Raw genomic sequence first — 17,120 nt, 5'->3', positions numbered from 1 at the left:
CTCCCATTAGTGTATTAACAGAGAGAACACTTTAATTCTGTGCTCTGTCGTCTGCTGAGAAGTAAATCTCTGCTGTGAAAGTTAACCTTTCGATTTGGTATCAAAATACACCTTTGGCAAGTTAAATTGCATATGTTGTTATTTAATGATTTATCACATTAACATTCTCTAGGCTAAATCTAAAATAGTTAGTTTTAGATTTATAAAAACAAAATTAAAGGAAACAAGTTTTGGACGTGAACATTTTGAAAGATCTTTGTTTCTATTCACCAGTCTCTTATTTTAATTGAGCTGAGTGCTTGATAATATTTATATCCTCTGGTTTTTCCCAAATGAGCTTTTAGGCATTTCTCCTCACCAAGAGAACAGAAATCATTTATTGTATTTAAAATTATACTGTTTGATTATTAGGGGAAAAGAAATGTCTGTGTTTAAAGTCTATTAAACCTAAAATATCACCATTAATTTTTTAAATCAGTTTTGTAGATAACTTGGTAAATATGCCAGCAAGTACCAGTTTGCTTTAAGCCACTGACACATTGTCACCTTTGCTAAACTCATTGCTGGGTTGTAAATAAATGTATAGGATGGAAAATGGAGAACATTATGAGCTATTTACTATTTCTTATAAACGGTGATTGGTAAGGCCTGAAAGAAGAGAGAATTTTGGATACCAAAGGGAAAATAAATTCTTTGTTTTCCTTGTTTGTTTACCTTTGTATTTTCCAAGAGAAATAGTTGGTTGCAATTTTAATCTTTTTCTAGCAAACTCTTATTCTAGCAATGGTGTGTAGTTTCTGATCCGAGGAGAAAAGTTAACTGTTACAGCATTGCAGTTTTAACTTGTCTTGCCTGCCTTTCCTCAGTTACACTTTGGGTGCCGATTCCTGAGATATGCTCAGAACAGTTGTCTCTGCATACTGGTTTGAAATTCAGGCAGATACCAGGATTCTAAGTTCTGAGTTTTGTTGAACGGGAGAAGGGAAAACATCCCCTGGAGAACTTTGAAACTTAACAGCTGATGTGTAAACCAGCAGTTGATCTTGGGCTTTACCATCTTGTCTTTAAATGTATCATTTAAACATTTAGAATAGAAAAAACCTACTGGACACAGTTTGTAGGTCCTGGGGATTATACTGAAACTAAAAGGTCAGTGAACTTGGGTTTGGTACAACTAGAAGGTATTTCAGACATCAGAATTTCGAAGGGAAAATATCCTGCTGCTTCCTTGACTTGAATGATTATGTAGGAAATACCTGTCTTCCTACAACTTGTACATAAGTCTGTCTACATCTGTTCTATTAATTGCTGTCCTAAAATTAGATTTGGGTCTCACAAAGAAACTGTCATTGTGAACTGATTCAGAATTAGAAGAAAAGGACTTATTTATTGAATTATTTTCCTGAGATCATTTTATTTAGCACTAAAAGAGAAAAATTGTTGCTCTGTCCAACAATATATAAGTGAGAGCAAAATGTAGCATATGCAGTAACAGCTAAACTCAGTGTTGTATTTTTCTGTTTCATCCTTTGTTTTAATTTTTCATTAGATGGATTATGTGTTTTTATTTCTTACTTGCTAGAGCAATATTGTTTTTCACTAGTAAGTAATGCTTTGTGTTCTCTTCGCTATCGTTATTATTGATCTGCAATCTGCAGTTAGTCAAACAAGTGTATTTTTCCCCATCATCCTTGAAGAACTGCCCTTGACTTCAGCAGTATTGATGATTTAAGAATTCAGGAGTGGCTTGAAATTATCCCTACCTTAATTTAGCAAATGCAATTGGGTGCCTCTGCTTTTGAAATTGCTAAACTAATTATTGCTCTTCTTGTCTGTATTTTTGTTTCATCTGTCAGCCAATACCGCTCCTGAAACAGAAGATGAATCATTCCATCACAATGTCGCAGGAACAGATTGCCAGTCTCTTAGCTAACGCTTTCTTCTGCACATTTCCACGGCGAAATGCTAAGATGAGATCGGAGTATTCTAGTTACCCAGACATTAACTTCAATCGGTATGTTTTCAGAGAACATCTCTAGCAATGAAATAAAGAGGGTGGAAGGAACTGGTAATATTTATTGATTGTTTTGTCAGGGGCGGGCCTTCAGAAAATTGTTACAATATAGTATTCTCTTTCTCAGCAGGCTGTGTACCATCATCCCCCACCACCTCCCTCAGTGCCTCTGAGGGTGGGATGGTGTGGGTAAGAGGTTCAGTCATGGAGCAAAGTCAGGCTTTTGAGTGCCATTTTGGTTGTGTCTTCAAAGTTGACTGATGTGTTATTGCCACTCTTTTAGTTTACCTTTTTGATGTTTCTTTAAAAACTTTTTGTCGTGTCCAGCGCAACACAGGCAGTGAGAGAACGAGAAGGGGCAGTGAAGGGTTAAGAAAGAAACAGAAATGAAGAAAGTTATGCACTAGGGGCCAAGGGTCTCACAGCCTCAAAGGACGGAGAGCCCTGAATCGGGCTACCGTGTGGCTTTTATTGATGTACACACAAGGAAGTAACATTGTTTCTTCCACGGTCTGTGAGTCTCATGCATCGTACCAGAAAACTGGTTCAAACCAATCACCCTTGCCTGCAAGCAACCAGAATTGAAAGTCCCATGATGTCTTAACAATTGTGGTATGTGCCTCCCCAGGGACAAAACCTTTATGCTGAGGCTTATTTATAAGAATAGGAGAACTGATGTTATCACATCATTGAATCACTTCCCAAGCAGGTTGTGGGAAGGAATATAGCCACAAAGGCAGAAGCTCTCCTTAGACGGGGGAAGGTAGGGGACTGTGCCCACCTCTATCGACCCTGTAAGTTCTCCAGATGGTCCCCATGCGACTGTGCCTGGCTTAGGTCGTTCCCCCCCATGGGGAATCTTACCCGTCATTGACTATCCAGCCATCTTTTAGGCGCCAAACAGGGAGACATAAGGTGTTAGCACAAAGGTGAAGCAAAGTCCCTGAAAGGATCAGTCTCACAGACTCTTCTTTCTTTACAGATAGGCACGAGGGGACAGACGGTTAGGCTGCTGCGTGACAACAACTTTTTATTTTGAATTGATTTTAGATATGTAAAAAGTTGCAAAAATAGTACTGAGAATTCCTGTACACAACTCACCCAGCCCCACCTTATGTTAATATTACTATGTGACCATACTGTGTAACGTACTATGTAACTGTAGTAAAATTAAGATAAGGTTGGAATAATATTAGGTTGGTGCGAAAGTAATTGTGGTTTGAAAGGTTAAAAATAATTCTAAAAACCACAATTACTTTGGTACCAACCTAATACTATTAACTGAACTACAGACCTTACTTGAATTCCAGTAGTTTTTCCTACTATATTTTTCTGTTCCAGAATCCTCCCAGTTTGCCCATTGCATTTACCCTGTTGCTTAGATTTTCCTTTTCTTTCATGACTTTGACACTTTTGCAGACTGCTCATCAGTAATTTTGTAGAATGTTCCTCAGTCTGGGTTTGGCTGACATTTTTTTCACAAATGGAATGAGGTCATGCATTTTGGCAGAAATACCACAGAACCAATGTTGTGTTCTCAGTGCATCATATCAGTGGGACCATGATGTTGGTCAGTCTTGTTACCAGTGATCACCAGGCTGAGGGGAGACTGCTTGGTTTTCCACTATACAGTTACTACATCTCTTTTGGGATTAATGAATATCTTGGGGGAGATATGTTGGCACTGTGCAAACATTTGCCTCACGTTTCCCCCCACTAACTTTAGCATCCCTTTGTGGATTTTGTCTGCAACAGTTGTTACTGTAGTGTTTATTGTGGTTCTTCTAATTCCATCTTTCCTTCTGCATTTATTAATTACAATTCTGTTGTAAGGAAGAGCTATCCCTTCCCTTTCCCGATTTTTGATACCAGAATGGACTTATGGATACTTATTTTATTCTGTGAGTTAAAATTTAACATTGTTATTTATTTTGCTTCTCAGATTGTTCTAACTTTGGCCATTAGGGCTTCTTCATGTTGGCTTTTGTGTTCTTTTAAAAAGTCCCCAACCTTTATTTTGAGCAGTTTTACTTTCTAGCCTCACAAGATGATCTAGGCTCCTCTTATATTTTTCATGACCCAACTCTAGAAGCAACCATTGTTCCAAGGAACCCTAGTTTCTCTTATTGGAGGGTGGTATTTAGAAACCAAGATCTGGGTGTTCATTGCTGCTAGAATGTCATTGTTTCTAATGCCACTTTATACGGGCAGAATTTTTGACAACTCCACAAGGCAGTCAGTGGAAATGGATTCACAGTTCTCTGCAGTAACATGGAATGTTAGCCCCAAAGGTAAGATTTTTAGCTTCCTGAATTTTAGAATGATTCTCTCTCTTAAGGTGGGAAAATTCTAGAATTTAACTGATTAGTATGTAATGTAAATTTTTATTAAAGCCAACAGAGACACTTCCAGTATACTTACTGCATTTATTTTATTTATTTGTTTGGCAAATGAAAGCATAACAGATGATTTACATATAAGAATAATTTTAGACTAATAATTCTTGGGCTATATTTTTAAGGCTTTCAAACATTAAAATATAAATGAAAATTCTTGTTATTATATCCAGTTACTCTCATCAACACTAAGGAGAAGCGGGGCAACAATGAAAAATAATATCACCCCTGTAAGAGAATTTCTTTAAAATCCCAACATGTTGATATTGGCAGGTGAGTGAGGAGAGGCATCCAGGGTGATTTCTGGGTTTGCACAACCTGGAATGCACTTGTAGTTCTCACTACTTTTCCTTCTATTCCGCCTACCCTATTTTGTTGTAATTGTTTGTTTAATTATTGTGGGACAGGAATCTTGTCCTGTTTTTTGTTGTTGTTTTCATTAAATCTCATGCATTGTAGGCCTTCAGTAAATTCTTGTTTAGTGAATAAAAATAAATGTGAAGATGAAACATTTGAGAAATCAGGTGACTGGTGAGTGGCCAAGTGCTAGGACTGTAACTTAGACTCCTCGTTCTCAGTCTACTGTCTTTTACTTTTCAAACTGCATCTTATTCTTAGGAATTAGGAGATGTTTTGTTCTTAAGCCATATATAATAAGCAGTTTTTACCTTTCATTTCTTTAGCATTTGGGGTAGGACTGAGAGAAAGCAAAGAACATTGGTATCTGTAATTGCAGTTGTGTAAAGAACCTGTTTACAAATACATTTTTTTTGCTTATTTGAAAAATGATTAAATAATTTTCTCTACTGTGCAAGTAGACCCACTAGTAGTTAAGGGCTTTGCGTCTCTTGCAGGTTTTCTTTTCTAATATAGGAAAGGAAATGGTGAAATTTTATATGTAAGTAAAGAAATGGAAATTTAGTTTTATGGGAATATAATTATCTGTTTCCACAAAGAGTATTGGTAATATTAATAGTAAGGATTCTACAAATAGTGAGTAGCTTTTCTGTTTTCTTGGAATAAGTGATAGATCAGTGCCAGGATCTGCAGAGATATTGTTAATTATAAAATTTCTATCCAAAATTCTGAAAACAATCCCAGTGGTTCTAGGGTTTTTTCCCCCTAGATTTTGGTTTTGGTATGAAGTAGCTGTGATTACTAATGCTTTAAAATTAATGTTGCAATGGCCACTTACAATTTGTTTCTGTGGAATGAGTAGTTAGCTAGTGCGCGTTTGTTGATGGTCCCTAAGGGAATCCTTTGCTGTCTTAGGTACAGACTTTCTCAGAAGATTGATTCTTTGATTTAATTGTAGACTTATTAAATTATTTCTTTGATAAGAGCTGTGTGTTCTCTTACTAAGGTTGTATCAGAAAGTCTCTTCTCTACAAAATTACGTTTATAAACTGTATTAATGGCTGTTTTCATAGTAAAATAAATATAACAGTATAATAAGTCCATATTTTAATCACCCAAATTCAATACTTAACAGTATTTTTTGCTTTTTTTACCTATCCAATCCCACATTTTTTTTCTAGAATATTATAAAGCAAATTCCAGACATTAAGTTTCACCCACTAAGAATTTAAACTCTTCACCGATGACTTTAGTCCTATATCTTGGTTAAGTGTTTATAGCCCTTTCCTCAGAAAAGCTTAAGGCTCTCTATACATAACTAAATACACATTCCTTACCAATAAAACAAGGAAAAACACAAGAAAGGGAGCAGAAAGTTAAGAATGATTAAAATCAGCACTCCAAATAAAAATTATAAATGGAATATGATCTCAATTATATTAAAAATATCTGTATCTATTAATACAGTCCTGTGTTCACATCTGTGCATATAGATGTATGAGCAAGGAAATGGACCAACAATAAAATGGATCAGAATATGATTACCATTGGGTGGTGAGATAAAAACGTTTAACACAGTTACTTTATCCTTTTCTATATTTTCACACTCTTTATAATGTGCATATATTACTTTTATAATCAGAGAAAAATAGTACTTAACAGGAGAAAAAAGTCAATCATTAGAAATGGAGCAGAAGACAAAGTTAATAAAAAGAGTGGACGATTTTTGTAATTTGATTTTGAGGGTACGATCTCACAGATTTTTTACTTTTCCAAAGCTAGTGTGGGTGGCTTCTTCCTTCCTAAATATAGCCCCATAGACACAATATCATTACCTCACTTTCACCCTAACTTTTCCATTCAGCATGTAAAAGAAACACAAGTACGCAGGGCCCTCTGAGGGCTGGCCATCTGCAGCACTGACAGCTGTCTTCTCTCAACACAAAAATGGACCACGGGTTTGGGATGACTGACAGGTGGAGAGAAGTCAAGTCCTGGGAAGCTTGACTTTTGTAGCTTCCCATTTCCTGCCACCAATGACCAGAATTTGAATTAATTTTAATATATGTTTTAATTTTAAAGCATGTTTGTTTTTCAGCTAAACTTCTGACAGGAATGCTGGGGCTTCTGGAAAACAGCATCTTTATCTTTTTCATTGTTCATGGTTACTTATCCTGAAGACTGAGCTGATTAGCTCTGAGTGTCAGCATGTTAGGCTTGATGGGAAAAGAGGCTGAGCTACTTTCCTTAATGAAGGGAATATGGATTAGAACAGTGTAAGCATTTTATGTAAATGAGTATGTTTTACTTCCGGGCATTATGCACAAGTTCAGATCTGTCTAACAATCTGCGTAACGTTGAATATTTTTTGTATGAATATCTCTTCATAATACTTACTATTAAGTACTTGCCATGTACCAATCACTGTGCTATTTTTTTTTATTTAATCCTCATATTAATCTTATAAATTAGGTATTGTTGTTTTTCTCATTTTTTCATACAAGGAGATGGAGGCTTAGAAAGGGTCATTTACTTCACCAAGTTAACTGGTATAATCGGGATGCAAACTCAGGAGGATATAGACCTCTAGAAGTTCTGCCCCATAATCATTCTACTCTATAGCCTCCCTGTCAATGGATTGTATTAATACTTGTTATCTCATAACTAGTCAGAAATTAGAGCTATTAGAAATAATTCTAAAAAAATAAAAAATAAAAAAAAAAAAGAAAGAATTCTGGATCTGTAAAATGAACCATAGCCACTCATGAGTCCAGAGTGACCATGTGGGATTTAAACTCACAGTATCCCAGGAGTATTTTCACCAAATAGAAGTTTAAGTAGGTCTGTTGAAGACTTGAAACCAGGCGTACTGTTATCTTTCTGGCTGATGATGTTTTTTGTTCACTAGAACATTGAAAATGAATGGAGTGAGGAAAAGCCTGTGGTTGTAGGGACCCCTCAGCAGCCAGCATGTCTGTACCTGCCTCTCACTGAGGTGGTACGTGTTTTAATAAACCTGAACTAGCGCCAGCAGGAACAGAGACGACTACTCGTATATGTAATCATTGATGCAGTGTGTTGACAGCTCGCTTTGATTCTCTGTGGAAATTTCTAGGTGGGGAAGCGTCTATACTAGTAGTTCAGCATGAGTAAATAACTTCTCAGCAGACTGGGACTTGAAGACTGTCTTCTGTTCAAACTCAGTGATCTTTCATTCTGTCTCACTTCCTCTCAGTTGCTGTTGAGTGCACTCCAGAAATGGAAAACAACCAAAAGTTCCCCCTTTTTTATGTGGGTTATAAAAGATCAAGTACCTAATTTGATGAGCCTTTTGGCAAGCTGATTATTATAGAGTGTTTTGTTGTTGTGTTTTCTTCTTTGCATAGTTGCTATTTATGATTATAGTTTTCTGGCAGTTGGGAGGGGTGTGTGTGTGTGTATTTAATCTCAGAAGAGGTATGACTAGCTAGTTGATTGAATAAGAAAAATGGTTAAGAGTATGTGGTGGGAGGCTGACGTCAATAAATTGAATAAGTCTTTTAAAATTTATTGTTGTGTTCTTCCAGCCCTGCTTAGTTATGTTAAATACCGTTGACCTTTTCCCCTGCTTGCCTTGAAGTACTTAAACATTCATAGAAAGGCCTCCAATGTCATTAGCATTGATGCTTCTAAGATTGTGTAGAAACTGATGGTCAGAGATTAATTGTGGGCTGCAGCAGTGGTCAGCCCAGGAGCCGCTTACATCTGCCTCTGCCTGGATTGAAATGCTCTGGGGCCATATGGCAGAGCACTTCACAGAAGAGCCAAGAATGGCTTTCTGGCTGGGTTCCGGGTTATCATTTGCTTCCATTTTAAAGTGGAGGTAATAGTGCTGTGGGGTTGATTTACTGTATACTAATGGGATTAATCCTTAACTTGAAATCACATGGGGGTGTGTGTGTATGTGTGTCTAGAATCCAATTCCAGTAATGTTATCAATATGCCATTCAGGGAAAGACTGTATAAACTATGTTTCTCTTTATGTGTATGGAAAGAAAAACACCGGTTAATAAATATCTGACCCGTGATTGACTTATTCCCTTGAAAGTAAAAAGTTTTGTTTAAAACAAAAATCAGGTTGCTTGACTAGCTTTTCCCGTTTGCTTTCTTTAATAATCTGTAATTAATTATCATTCAGTCAAATGCCAAAATGTCTTCCCTACATGCAAAGGGGTTTATATGGCCTAGTTTATGTTCATGTTTACATACACGCCTGCTGGCTCAAAATATGCCTTCAAATATGCATATCCAGGACCTGAGAATCTAAATTTAAAAAAAAAATTGTTGAGAAGTGAAAACATCAGATGGTGCTTGATTATTATGAGAAGACCCCATTCTCTTATTCTCCTTTCTCTCTTCCAGTCTTTGTCTGAATGTGTTTCTTTCTGTGTGAGTTTATGTCTCTCATACCCTCCCTCTGACTCCAACCCCATTCTGTCAGTCTCTTTCTTCTCTATTTTCCCTGCTCTAACTTTCTTTCTTCTTTCTCCAGCTCCATCCTCAGTTCCTTTGTCTTCTTCTTTCTCCCTCTCAAAAGCTGTCCCTCAGATAATACATCACTCTTACGATGACTTTCACTCATGCTGTTTGCCGGTGTTTTTATGTTATTTTTCACTTGTTTTCTTAACAGGATGATTTATTTTTTGGGAGTGGCTACACATAATATGTACTTATAAAATTTAACAGCAGCCAAGTCTAAGAATTGGCATAAAGGTTTTAAACCTGCTTCGTATTCCCTGACTTTCTCTCCACCTTCCCCTTCCCTCCCTACATCCACCCCACACACACTTCCCTGTTCCATCAGGAAGATGGGGAAGCATATTTGGTTACATAGTGATTTGAAATTGGGCTTTGGAGCAATGAAGAAACAGAATATGTTGAGATTCTGCTTCATTTGTACCTCTAAGGTTGGGAACTGCAAAATAAACACTGGTGCTCATAACAGCCACATAATCTTCCAGGAAAGTCCGTATCAGTAGGTAATAAATCTACAGTCCTAAGGCTCCTAAGGTAAATAATTTGTCTTCATGGTTATGAAATATGTGAACTTTTATGTGATTTTATACACAACTGACCACATGTAGAAGCTAGGGACAATTTTTATGTTTGGGGAAACTTTTTTAAGGGCAGCAGCTATTTTCTCCTCACTGCAACAGTTCTGTGTAAGAGGAACTTTTCCCCCTTATTTGAATTGTGTGGTACATCAATTCATCTCTAGGAAAAGGTGGTATGGTTGTCTTTATATGTATTCATACTGCTTCCCTCTACTAAGTAGTAAACCTAGAAAGGGATTTTGTAATGGATCCCAAGGTGTTCATTTAGTAAATCATATTCATTTCATACAGGATGTTTAATTAAACTGCCAAGTGGCTTCTTCATTTTGACTATCACTTTGATTTAAACTCTGTTTTGGTTGACATATTGTGGAAGAAACCAAGCTGAAACCTGCTTTTTCAAAGATAATTTCTTTTGACAGGCAGTTAGATTTTTAAGAGTATTTGTAATAAACATTTTAGAAGAATAAGTTCTATTAGATGAGTGAAAATTATCATACAGGCACTCTTAAACTATTTGTAAGAATTAATTAGATTGTAGATTTGGTTAAAATGCTTTCTGACATTAGTATTCTTTTCAGGAAATAAGTATTCAGATAAATTGTTTTCTCAGAATTTCAGATCACTGAAAACAGGGTCATTTGAAATCTGCATTTCCTTCCCTTTTCCTAATTCATTTCATTTGCTCAGTAGGATTTTCTCATGGAATTAACTTCTTCCTCCCCGCATAGTTACATAAGCTTGCTTTTCTAATCATGAAAATTTTTATGCATTTTGGCATTTACTAAAGTGAACTTTTACTTGAGGGTTTCAGGTTTTAAAGCCAGGGTGATGGCTGGAGGCAGATGAATCATACCTCATCATTTATAGCCACAGAATTTCTCTGTAATTTTTAAATGCCTTTGGGAAGCTAGATGTTTTGCCTAAAAGCATGCTTTTGTATTTGAAATCTTTTAGAGAACTACTTGCTTTGATATGCTTTCAAAGCTCTGCTTTTCTTTCCTCGGGATAAATTGCATTATGTGTTACCAATAACAATGCCACATCATTTCAAAGAAAACTGAATTAAGTCGCGCAAGTCCAGGTTGCTGGCAACTAGACGACATAGGGTAGGAACTGCCATACAGAGAGTGTATTGGTTTAATTACCAAGGATTGGTCGCGCCCCCCCCCCCCACATCTTGTCGTGTCCGCTTTCGTTGTCACTATCATTGTTGCCTCCCCTTCGCCCCCCCCCAACATAAACAATCATGCGAATTTTTTTCAGATACCGTTTTTGTTTAATCATTTAACTATCTAGTAATACTTTGAATTATAAATAGTATTTGCCATGGGAAAATGATGGAGTATTAACTCACTGGCCTAATTGACTTTGGGGGACCAGATGGTGCCTTCTCCCGGGAGGAAGATGGATTGGAGAGACGTGGTTGTTAGAGAGTACCATCTGACTTGAACAACTTTTAAGAAGCCTGGTCCTCGCTGGTTTCAGTGCTCTCTGAATGCCATCTGAATCCAGACAGTTTCCAGTTCTGTCATTACACAATTGTCTCCTGGGAGAATTACTTTTTTTATTATGTGGTAGCAATATAGATTTATTTTTTTGTGAATCATTAAAGCATTTTAAATTATCCTTCACTCTGTTTTTGGTCTCTTTCAGATTGTTTGAAGGACGTTCATCAAGAAAACCAGAGAAACTTAAAACGCTCTTCTGCTACTTTAGAAGAGTCACAGAGAAAAGTAATTCCTTTCATTCTTACTTTAATTTTTTATCACTGATGGGGACAGTTCAGATCAAGAACATTTTGTGTTCAAAGTACACCTTCCTTTCCAAACCAAATAATGCAATATTTATAATCTAGATTTTATGCATATGTTGGGTATATACATAACTGTGTGCTATGAGCATGTGTGGGTTTTATATACTCTGGAATTAGACCAGCGTAACATACCCTAATGGGTTTTCAGGGAATAAAAATAACAAATGAATACTTTTAAAGGAAAGTATATTGACCAGAAAATACATTTTGGGTGTTCTTTACTTAAAGAAGCATTGACTATCACAATCAGTTTATTTGTAGAGGTCAACCAATTTGTTGTCTTCCCTCTCTTTTGTGCCCCCTTTAAACCCTTTGTAGAATTCTTATAAAACAGTGTACCCATGTCTGTGTTGGACCTCCACCATCTTGTTTTCCCAGAGGCTAATTGTAATACCTGAGGCAGTGGTGGTAAATGTCTAACCAGGGCTCGTAGTGACAGCTAATTCTATATTGGTAGTGCCTCTCCTTTCCTAGGAACTGGGTGGTCACAGATTAGTTTCTTAGCATCTCTAAGTCTCAGTTTCCTCATCTGTAAAATAAAAGAATAATGATAATAACCTCATAGGATAGCTTTAAATATTAAATGAGAAGTTACATGCTTAATAAATGTTAGCTATTAACAATGGGTGGCTTTTCCTGCAAGTCAGTTATGAAGAAAGCCAGAACCTCTCAAAAGTGCTTCTGCTAGGTCAGCTCTGGTCAACTGAAGTGAGTTCTTTGCAGTTCTGGTCGTCCAGGTTGCGGAATTGTCTTCAAACACATCCCTGAATCATTCATTTTAAGGTCATTTTTCTCATATCCTTGCTTTAGTAAGTGATCTCACTTATAGTGTACTTGGCATTTTTCCCCCTTGAATGTATTGCTATTGGACATTGTTCAGATTTTTTGAAAGAAATCGATTATTATCCAAATTTTTAAATTTAAGGGAAAAAATTATATGCTTCTTTAATAGAGGATTGTTTATTTCTTAGTTTCTCAATTTTTAGTTTTTTGCTCTGTACTGAATGAAATATTAAGGAAAATGAGGGCTTATTTGAGGACATTAAACCAAATTAGAAGTTGTAATGATTCATTATAAAAATGAGTACATTTTTTGCTATTTTAAGTCTAAATAGAATGAATACCATTATTATTCCTAAGTAATCTAGAGTTTAGTTTTCTGTCCTTGGAGTCAAATCATGTATATCTTCTCTAAAGGCTAATATTCCCTTTCTGCATTTTAAGATTTTAAATAATTTGAGGAAAAAAGCTGAAAGTTTGTTTTTTCAACTAGAAATTTATAAACCATTATAAGTGTTAGGAATTAGTCATACTGAAATAATAAATTGTAAGTAGACATTTTGTTTCCTGGCTTTTTCACTATACATTGTAATTTAGTTCTTTGTAGAAATGTAGTGAAACATGCTGTAGGTTTTCAGGATGTAAAACTACAGACTTAAGGAGGAAATACTAAGTGGAATAAGAGAGGTTTGCAATTTAATGATTACTTTATATAGAAGTTCTGGAGTCTGATCAGAAATTCTAACAGCATTTATTCCTTAGTTCAGTGATTATAGCTGACTTCTTTATTATTCTTTTCATTTATCATTATTTTCTAAATATTCTACCCTAAATGAGCATGTATTGATGCCGTCTTCAAAAATATAGCAATAAATGTTACTTAAAAATGGAAAAAAAAAAGTTCTGGAATCTACTGAATAGAAACTAGAAATGTATTAAAAGTACTATATATTTCATCAAATCTAGGACATCATAGATGGTAGGAAATGCCACTAAGTTTGTATCACTATGAAGAGAAAAATACTCAGGATGGGGAATCATCGTCGACCTCTCTTACAAACCTGTTACACCAAAGATCTGTACCCTTAGTCTAAGGATAAATGAGAAATTAACCTGGCCTTGCAGAAAAGGGACAAGCAGCAGACTGCAGCTGTCAACCTTGGAACTGGGTAGAGACGGGACAAAAGAGTCTCCCCTGCTAATTTGAACCAGAGGGCCCAAGTTTGGGGTCTGACATCATGTTAAGAGTGTGATCCACCAAAGTCTGCAACAGAGGATTTACTTCCGATTGATCTCAGGTCGGTGGTGCTCTCAGAGGAGAGCGGTAGCAGATGCACATCTTCTCTGGGAAATTTGACTTCAATTAGACTCACAGCAATGGCTAGGTACCTTTGATGATGGAAGATGTATCCCACTTTCAGAAATTTAATACATAAAAAAATGTGCTTTTTAGAACTGATAAAATATCATTTCATCAGGACCAACTTCTGTGTTGTCAAATGTCACCATTTTATATTTGAGGATCTTGAGACTGAAAGATTTTAAAGAGCTTTCTGAATTAAATTATTTTCAATAGTTATAGGTAAAGTATCTTATAGATGGAATATTTAAAAATTGATGATTCATATGCAGTATATATTGTGATTCATTAAGAGAAATATTAGATAACCAAAATAACCTATTCTGGCAGGAAAAGTAGTCTGATGCCTCTTTTTATGGAAGAAAGGTGATAGGCATGCTCTCAAGGTATTTTTGTAATTAATTGTATCTAAAGAGCCCTGGTTGTCTGCCTTTACTCTTGCTTTGCCAGCAATGTTCATTTGTGAATTTCTTTGGGGCTCTCCTCGTGTATGTGAAGGACAATTAATGTTCTTATTTCTCTGTTAAGTTACGGAAAGATGATAATCTAAGGAATATTTTATAATTCATGTTAACAAAACTGTTTTCTGATACAACTATTCCCTATTCTTTTGAGTTATTACAGCTTGTGAATGAAAATAGAGAAGTGCGGCATCATCCAAAGGCATGAAATGATGCTTAGTTTTCATTGGGACTCTACCATTGTTATCTGTAATAGTGCCTGACATATTTCTCTTTACTTAAGAGCTTTTATTTTCTTTTTAAACAAAAGAAAATAGAAATGGCCTGGCCTTTTTAGTTTGTTCTTTGATTTGAGTCAAACAAATTACTGTTGGCCAGCTTATTTATTTGTTGCTTTTCCCACTAGTTAAAAAATTTTTACAAAGTAAACCTAACAAAAAAGAATCTTATCCTCTAAAATTTACTGCATTTTGCTCCTTATATCTATTGCTCCCTGAAAACTGTGTCATCTGTCTTCTCAAAGTAATTCCTCCTTCCGGCTAAGGAGCCTCATGAGCAGAGTAATTGCTTATCGTCTGAGCCCTGGATTTGGCTGTGCCATCTCCAAAGACATGCCAACAATTTTCCTTTTTAATCCTAAACATTTTATTTCATTATAAAACAAATAAATAAGTGTACATTCACCAGTTTTTAGGTGTAGGGTTAAGGTTTTTCTTTGAGGAGTCCACAGATAAAAATTCAGTTTTGTCTTTTTTATATAAGCTACACCTATTATGCACCTTTTTTCCCAATTATTTCTTAAAAGTTTATGCAGTTTAGAAAACGTCACTAAAAAGTACAAGCACTCAGATCCTCCTACTGTTGTGCTGTTCTTTGTATAGTTCTGTGTTTTAGGGAGGGCTTAACTATTTTATAAAAAGAGTTCCTACTGTAAGGATAATGTTACTTTTTTTGAAGGTGTGAAAATATCTTTATTCTGTCCCATACTTGACAGATAATTTGGCCAAGTGCAGAAAACTAGGTTCAAAACTGCTTCCCACTGTCTTCTTACACCCATAGCTACCCATGGGATGTCTGATGCCACTGCAATTCTCACTCCTCCCAGCCAACATTTTACTTTATATATATATATATATATATATATTTTATTAGTTTCAGGTGCACAAGGCAAAGTAATACTTAGATGTTTATCATTTATATCCCTCACACTGTGGACCCCCCTCCCCCAATCCATTATCTCTCTGACATCGCACCGAGCCATCACATTTCCACTGTCTCCACTCTCAATGCTGTACTCCGCCTCTTATAAGTATATACATACATATGTATACATATATATAAAATTATAGTTGGTATTCATTATTGTTCAGCTTCAGGGGTACATTGCAGTGATCAGGCATCTACATCTTCCCTGAGCGGGGAGATATGTCCATCGAATACCCTACAAAATCTTTACAACTTTATTGATTACGTTCCCCAAATTAATTTTCAAAATCCCGTGGCCATCTTGTGGTTACCAACTATTTTCTAATCCCCTCACCTTCCCCCTTATCCCCACCCCCCTGCCCATCTAACAACCTTCAGTTTTTCCTCTTTGTCTCCAAAACTGTTTCTGTTTAGTTCATTCATTTATTCTCTTCTTTAGATCCCGCATATAAATTGAGATTATATGGTACTTGTCTTTCTCTATCTGACCTATTTCACTTAACATAATGTTCTCTAGGTCCATCCATGTTGTTGCAAATGGTAAGATTTCTTTCTTCTTTATGGCTGCGTAATACTCCATTGTATAAATGTGCTACAGTTTCTTAATCCAGTCATCTACCGATGGGCATTTCGGTTTCCATGTCTTGGCTATTGTGTATAGTGCTGCGATACACATAGGAGTACATAAAGATTTTTGAATTGGAGTTTTGGGTTTCTCCTGATAGATACCTAGGAGTGGAATTACTGGATCATAGGGTAGTTCCATTTTCAGATTTTTGAGATATATCCATACTGTTTTCCATAGTGGCTGCACCAATCTGCAATCCCACCAACAGTGCACAAGCGTTCCCTTTTCTCCACATCCATGCCAGCACTTATTGTTTGTTGATTTATTGATGATAGCCATTTTGACTGGGATGAGGTGGTATCTCATTGTGGTTTTTATTTGCATTTCTCTGATGGTTACTGAGGTTGAGCATTTCTTTATATGTCTGTTGGCCATCTGTATGTCCTTTTTAGAAAAATGTCTCCTCAAGTCCTCTGCCCATTTTTTAATTGGGTTGTTTGTTTTTTTGGAGTTGAGTTGAGTGAGTTTTTTTATAGATTTGTGATATTAACCCTTTATCAGATATATCATTGGCAAATATCTTTTCGCATTCAGTAGGATCCCTTTGTGTTTTATTGATGGTTTCCTTTGCTGTGAAAAAACTTTTTAGTTTGATGTAATCCCACGTGTTTATTTTTTCTCTTACTTCCCTCGCGCGAGGGGATATATCAGTAAAAATCTTACTCCGGGCAATGTCTGTGAAGTTTCTTCCTATATTTTCTTCTAGGAATTTTATGGTTTCAGATCTTACATTTAAGTCTTTAAGCCATTTTGAATTTATTTTTCTATATGGTTTAAGGAGGTGGTCCAGCTTCATTTTTTTGGATGTGTCTGTCCAGGATTCCCAGCACCATTTATTGAACAGACTGTCTTTACCCCATCGTACATTCTTACTTCCATTGTCGTAGATTAAATGGCCGTATAGGTATGGATTTATTCCTGGGCTCTCTATTCTGTTCCATTGATCTGTGTGTCTGTTTTTTATGTTTTGATTACTGTAGCCTTGTAGTATAATTTGAAGTCAGGTATT

General features: G+C 36.0%; 1 protein-coding gene across 7 annotated transcripts in view; it reads left to right on the top strand.

The window, feature by feature from the left end:
* Positions 1 to 17,120, top strand: part of PARG (poly(ADP-ribose) glycohydrolase) — a 141,345-nt gene that overhangs the window by 68,035 nt on the left and 56,190 nt on the right. For all 7 annotated transcript variants that reach the window (XR_013994939.1, XM_081073532.1, XM_081073531.1 and 4 more), the window contains exons 9-10: positions 1,857 to 2,014; positions 11,517 to 11,596. Coding sequence is in view for 6 of the 7 variants with exons in the window: in XM_081073532.1 (XP_080929658.1) it covers positions 1,857 to 2,014; positions 11,517 to 11,596 (238 nt within the window). In the remaining variant the exon portion in view is untranslated. The remainder of the gene's footprint in view (positions 1 to 1,856; positions 2,015 to 11,516; positions 11,597 to 17,120) is intronic.

This window comes from Rhinolophus hipposideros (genome assembly GCF_964194185.1).
Source record: "Rhinolophus hipposideros genome assembly, chromosome: 15".
In the NCBI taxonomy this organism is placed as follows: domain Eukaryota; kingdom Metazoa; phylum Chordata; class Mammalia; order Chiroptera; family Rhinolophidae; genus Rhinolophus; species Rhinolophus hipposideros.
This window is presented reverse-complemented; position numbering and strand designations above follow the sequence as displayed.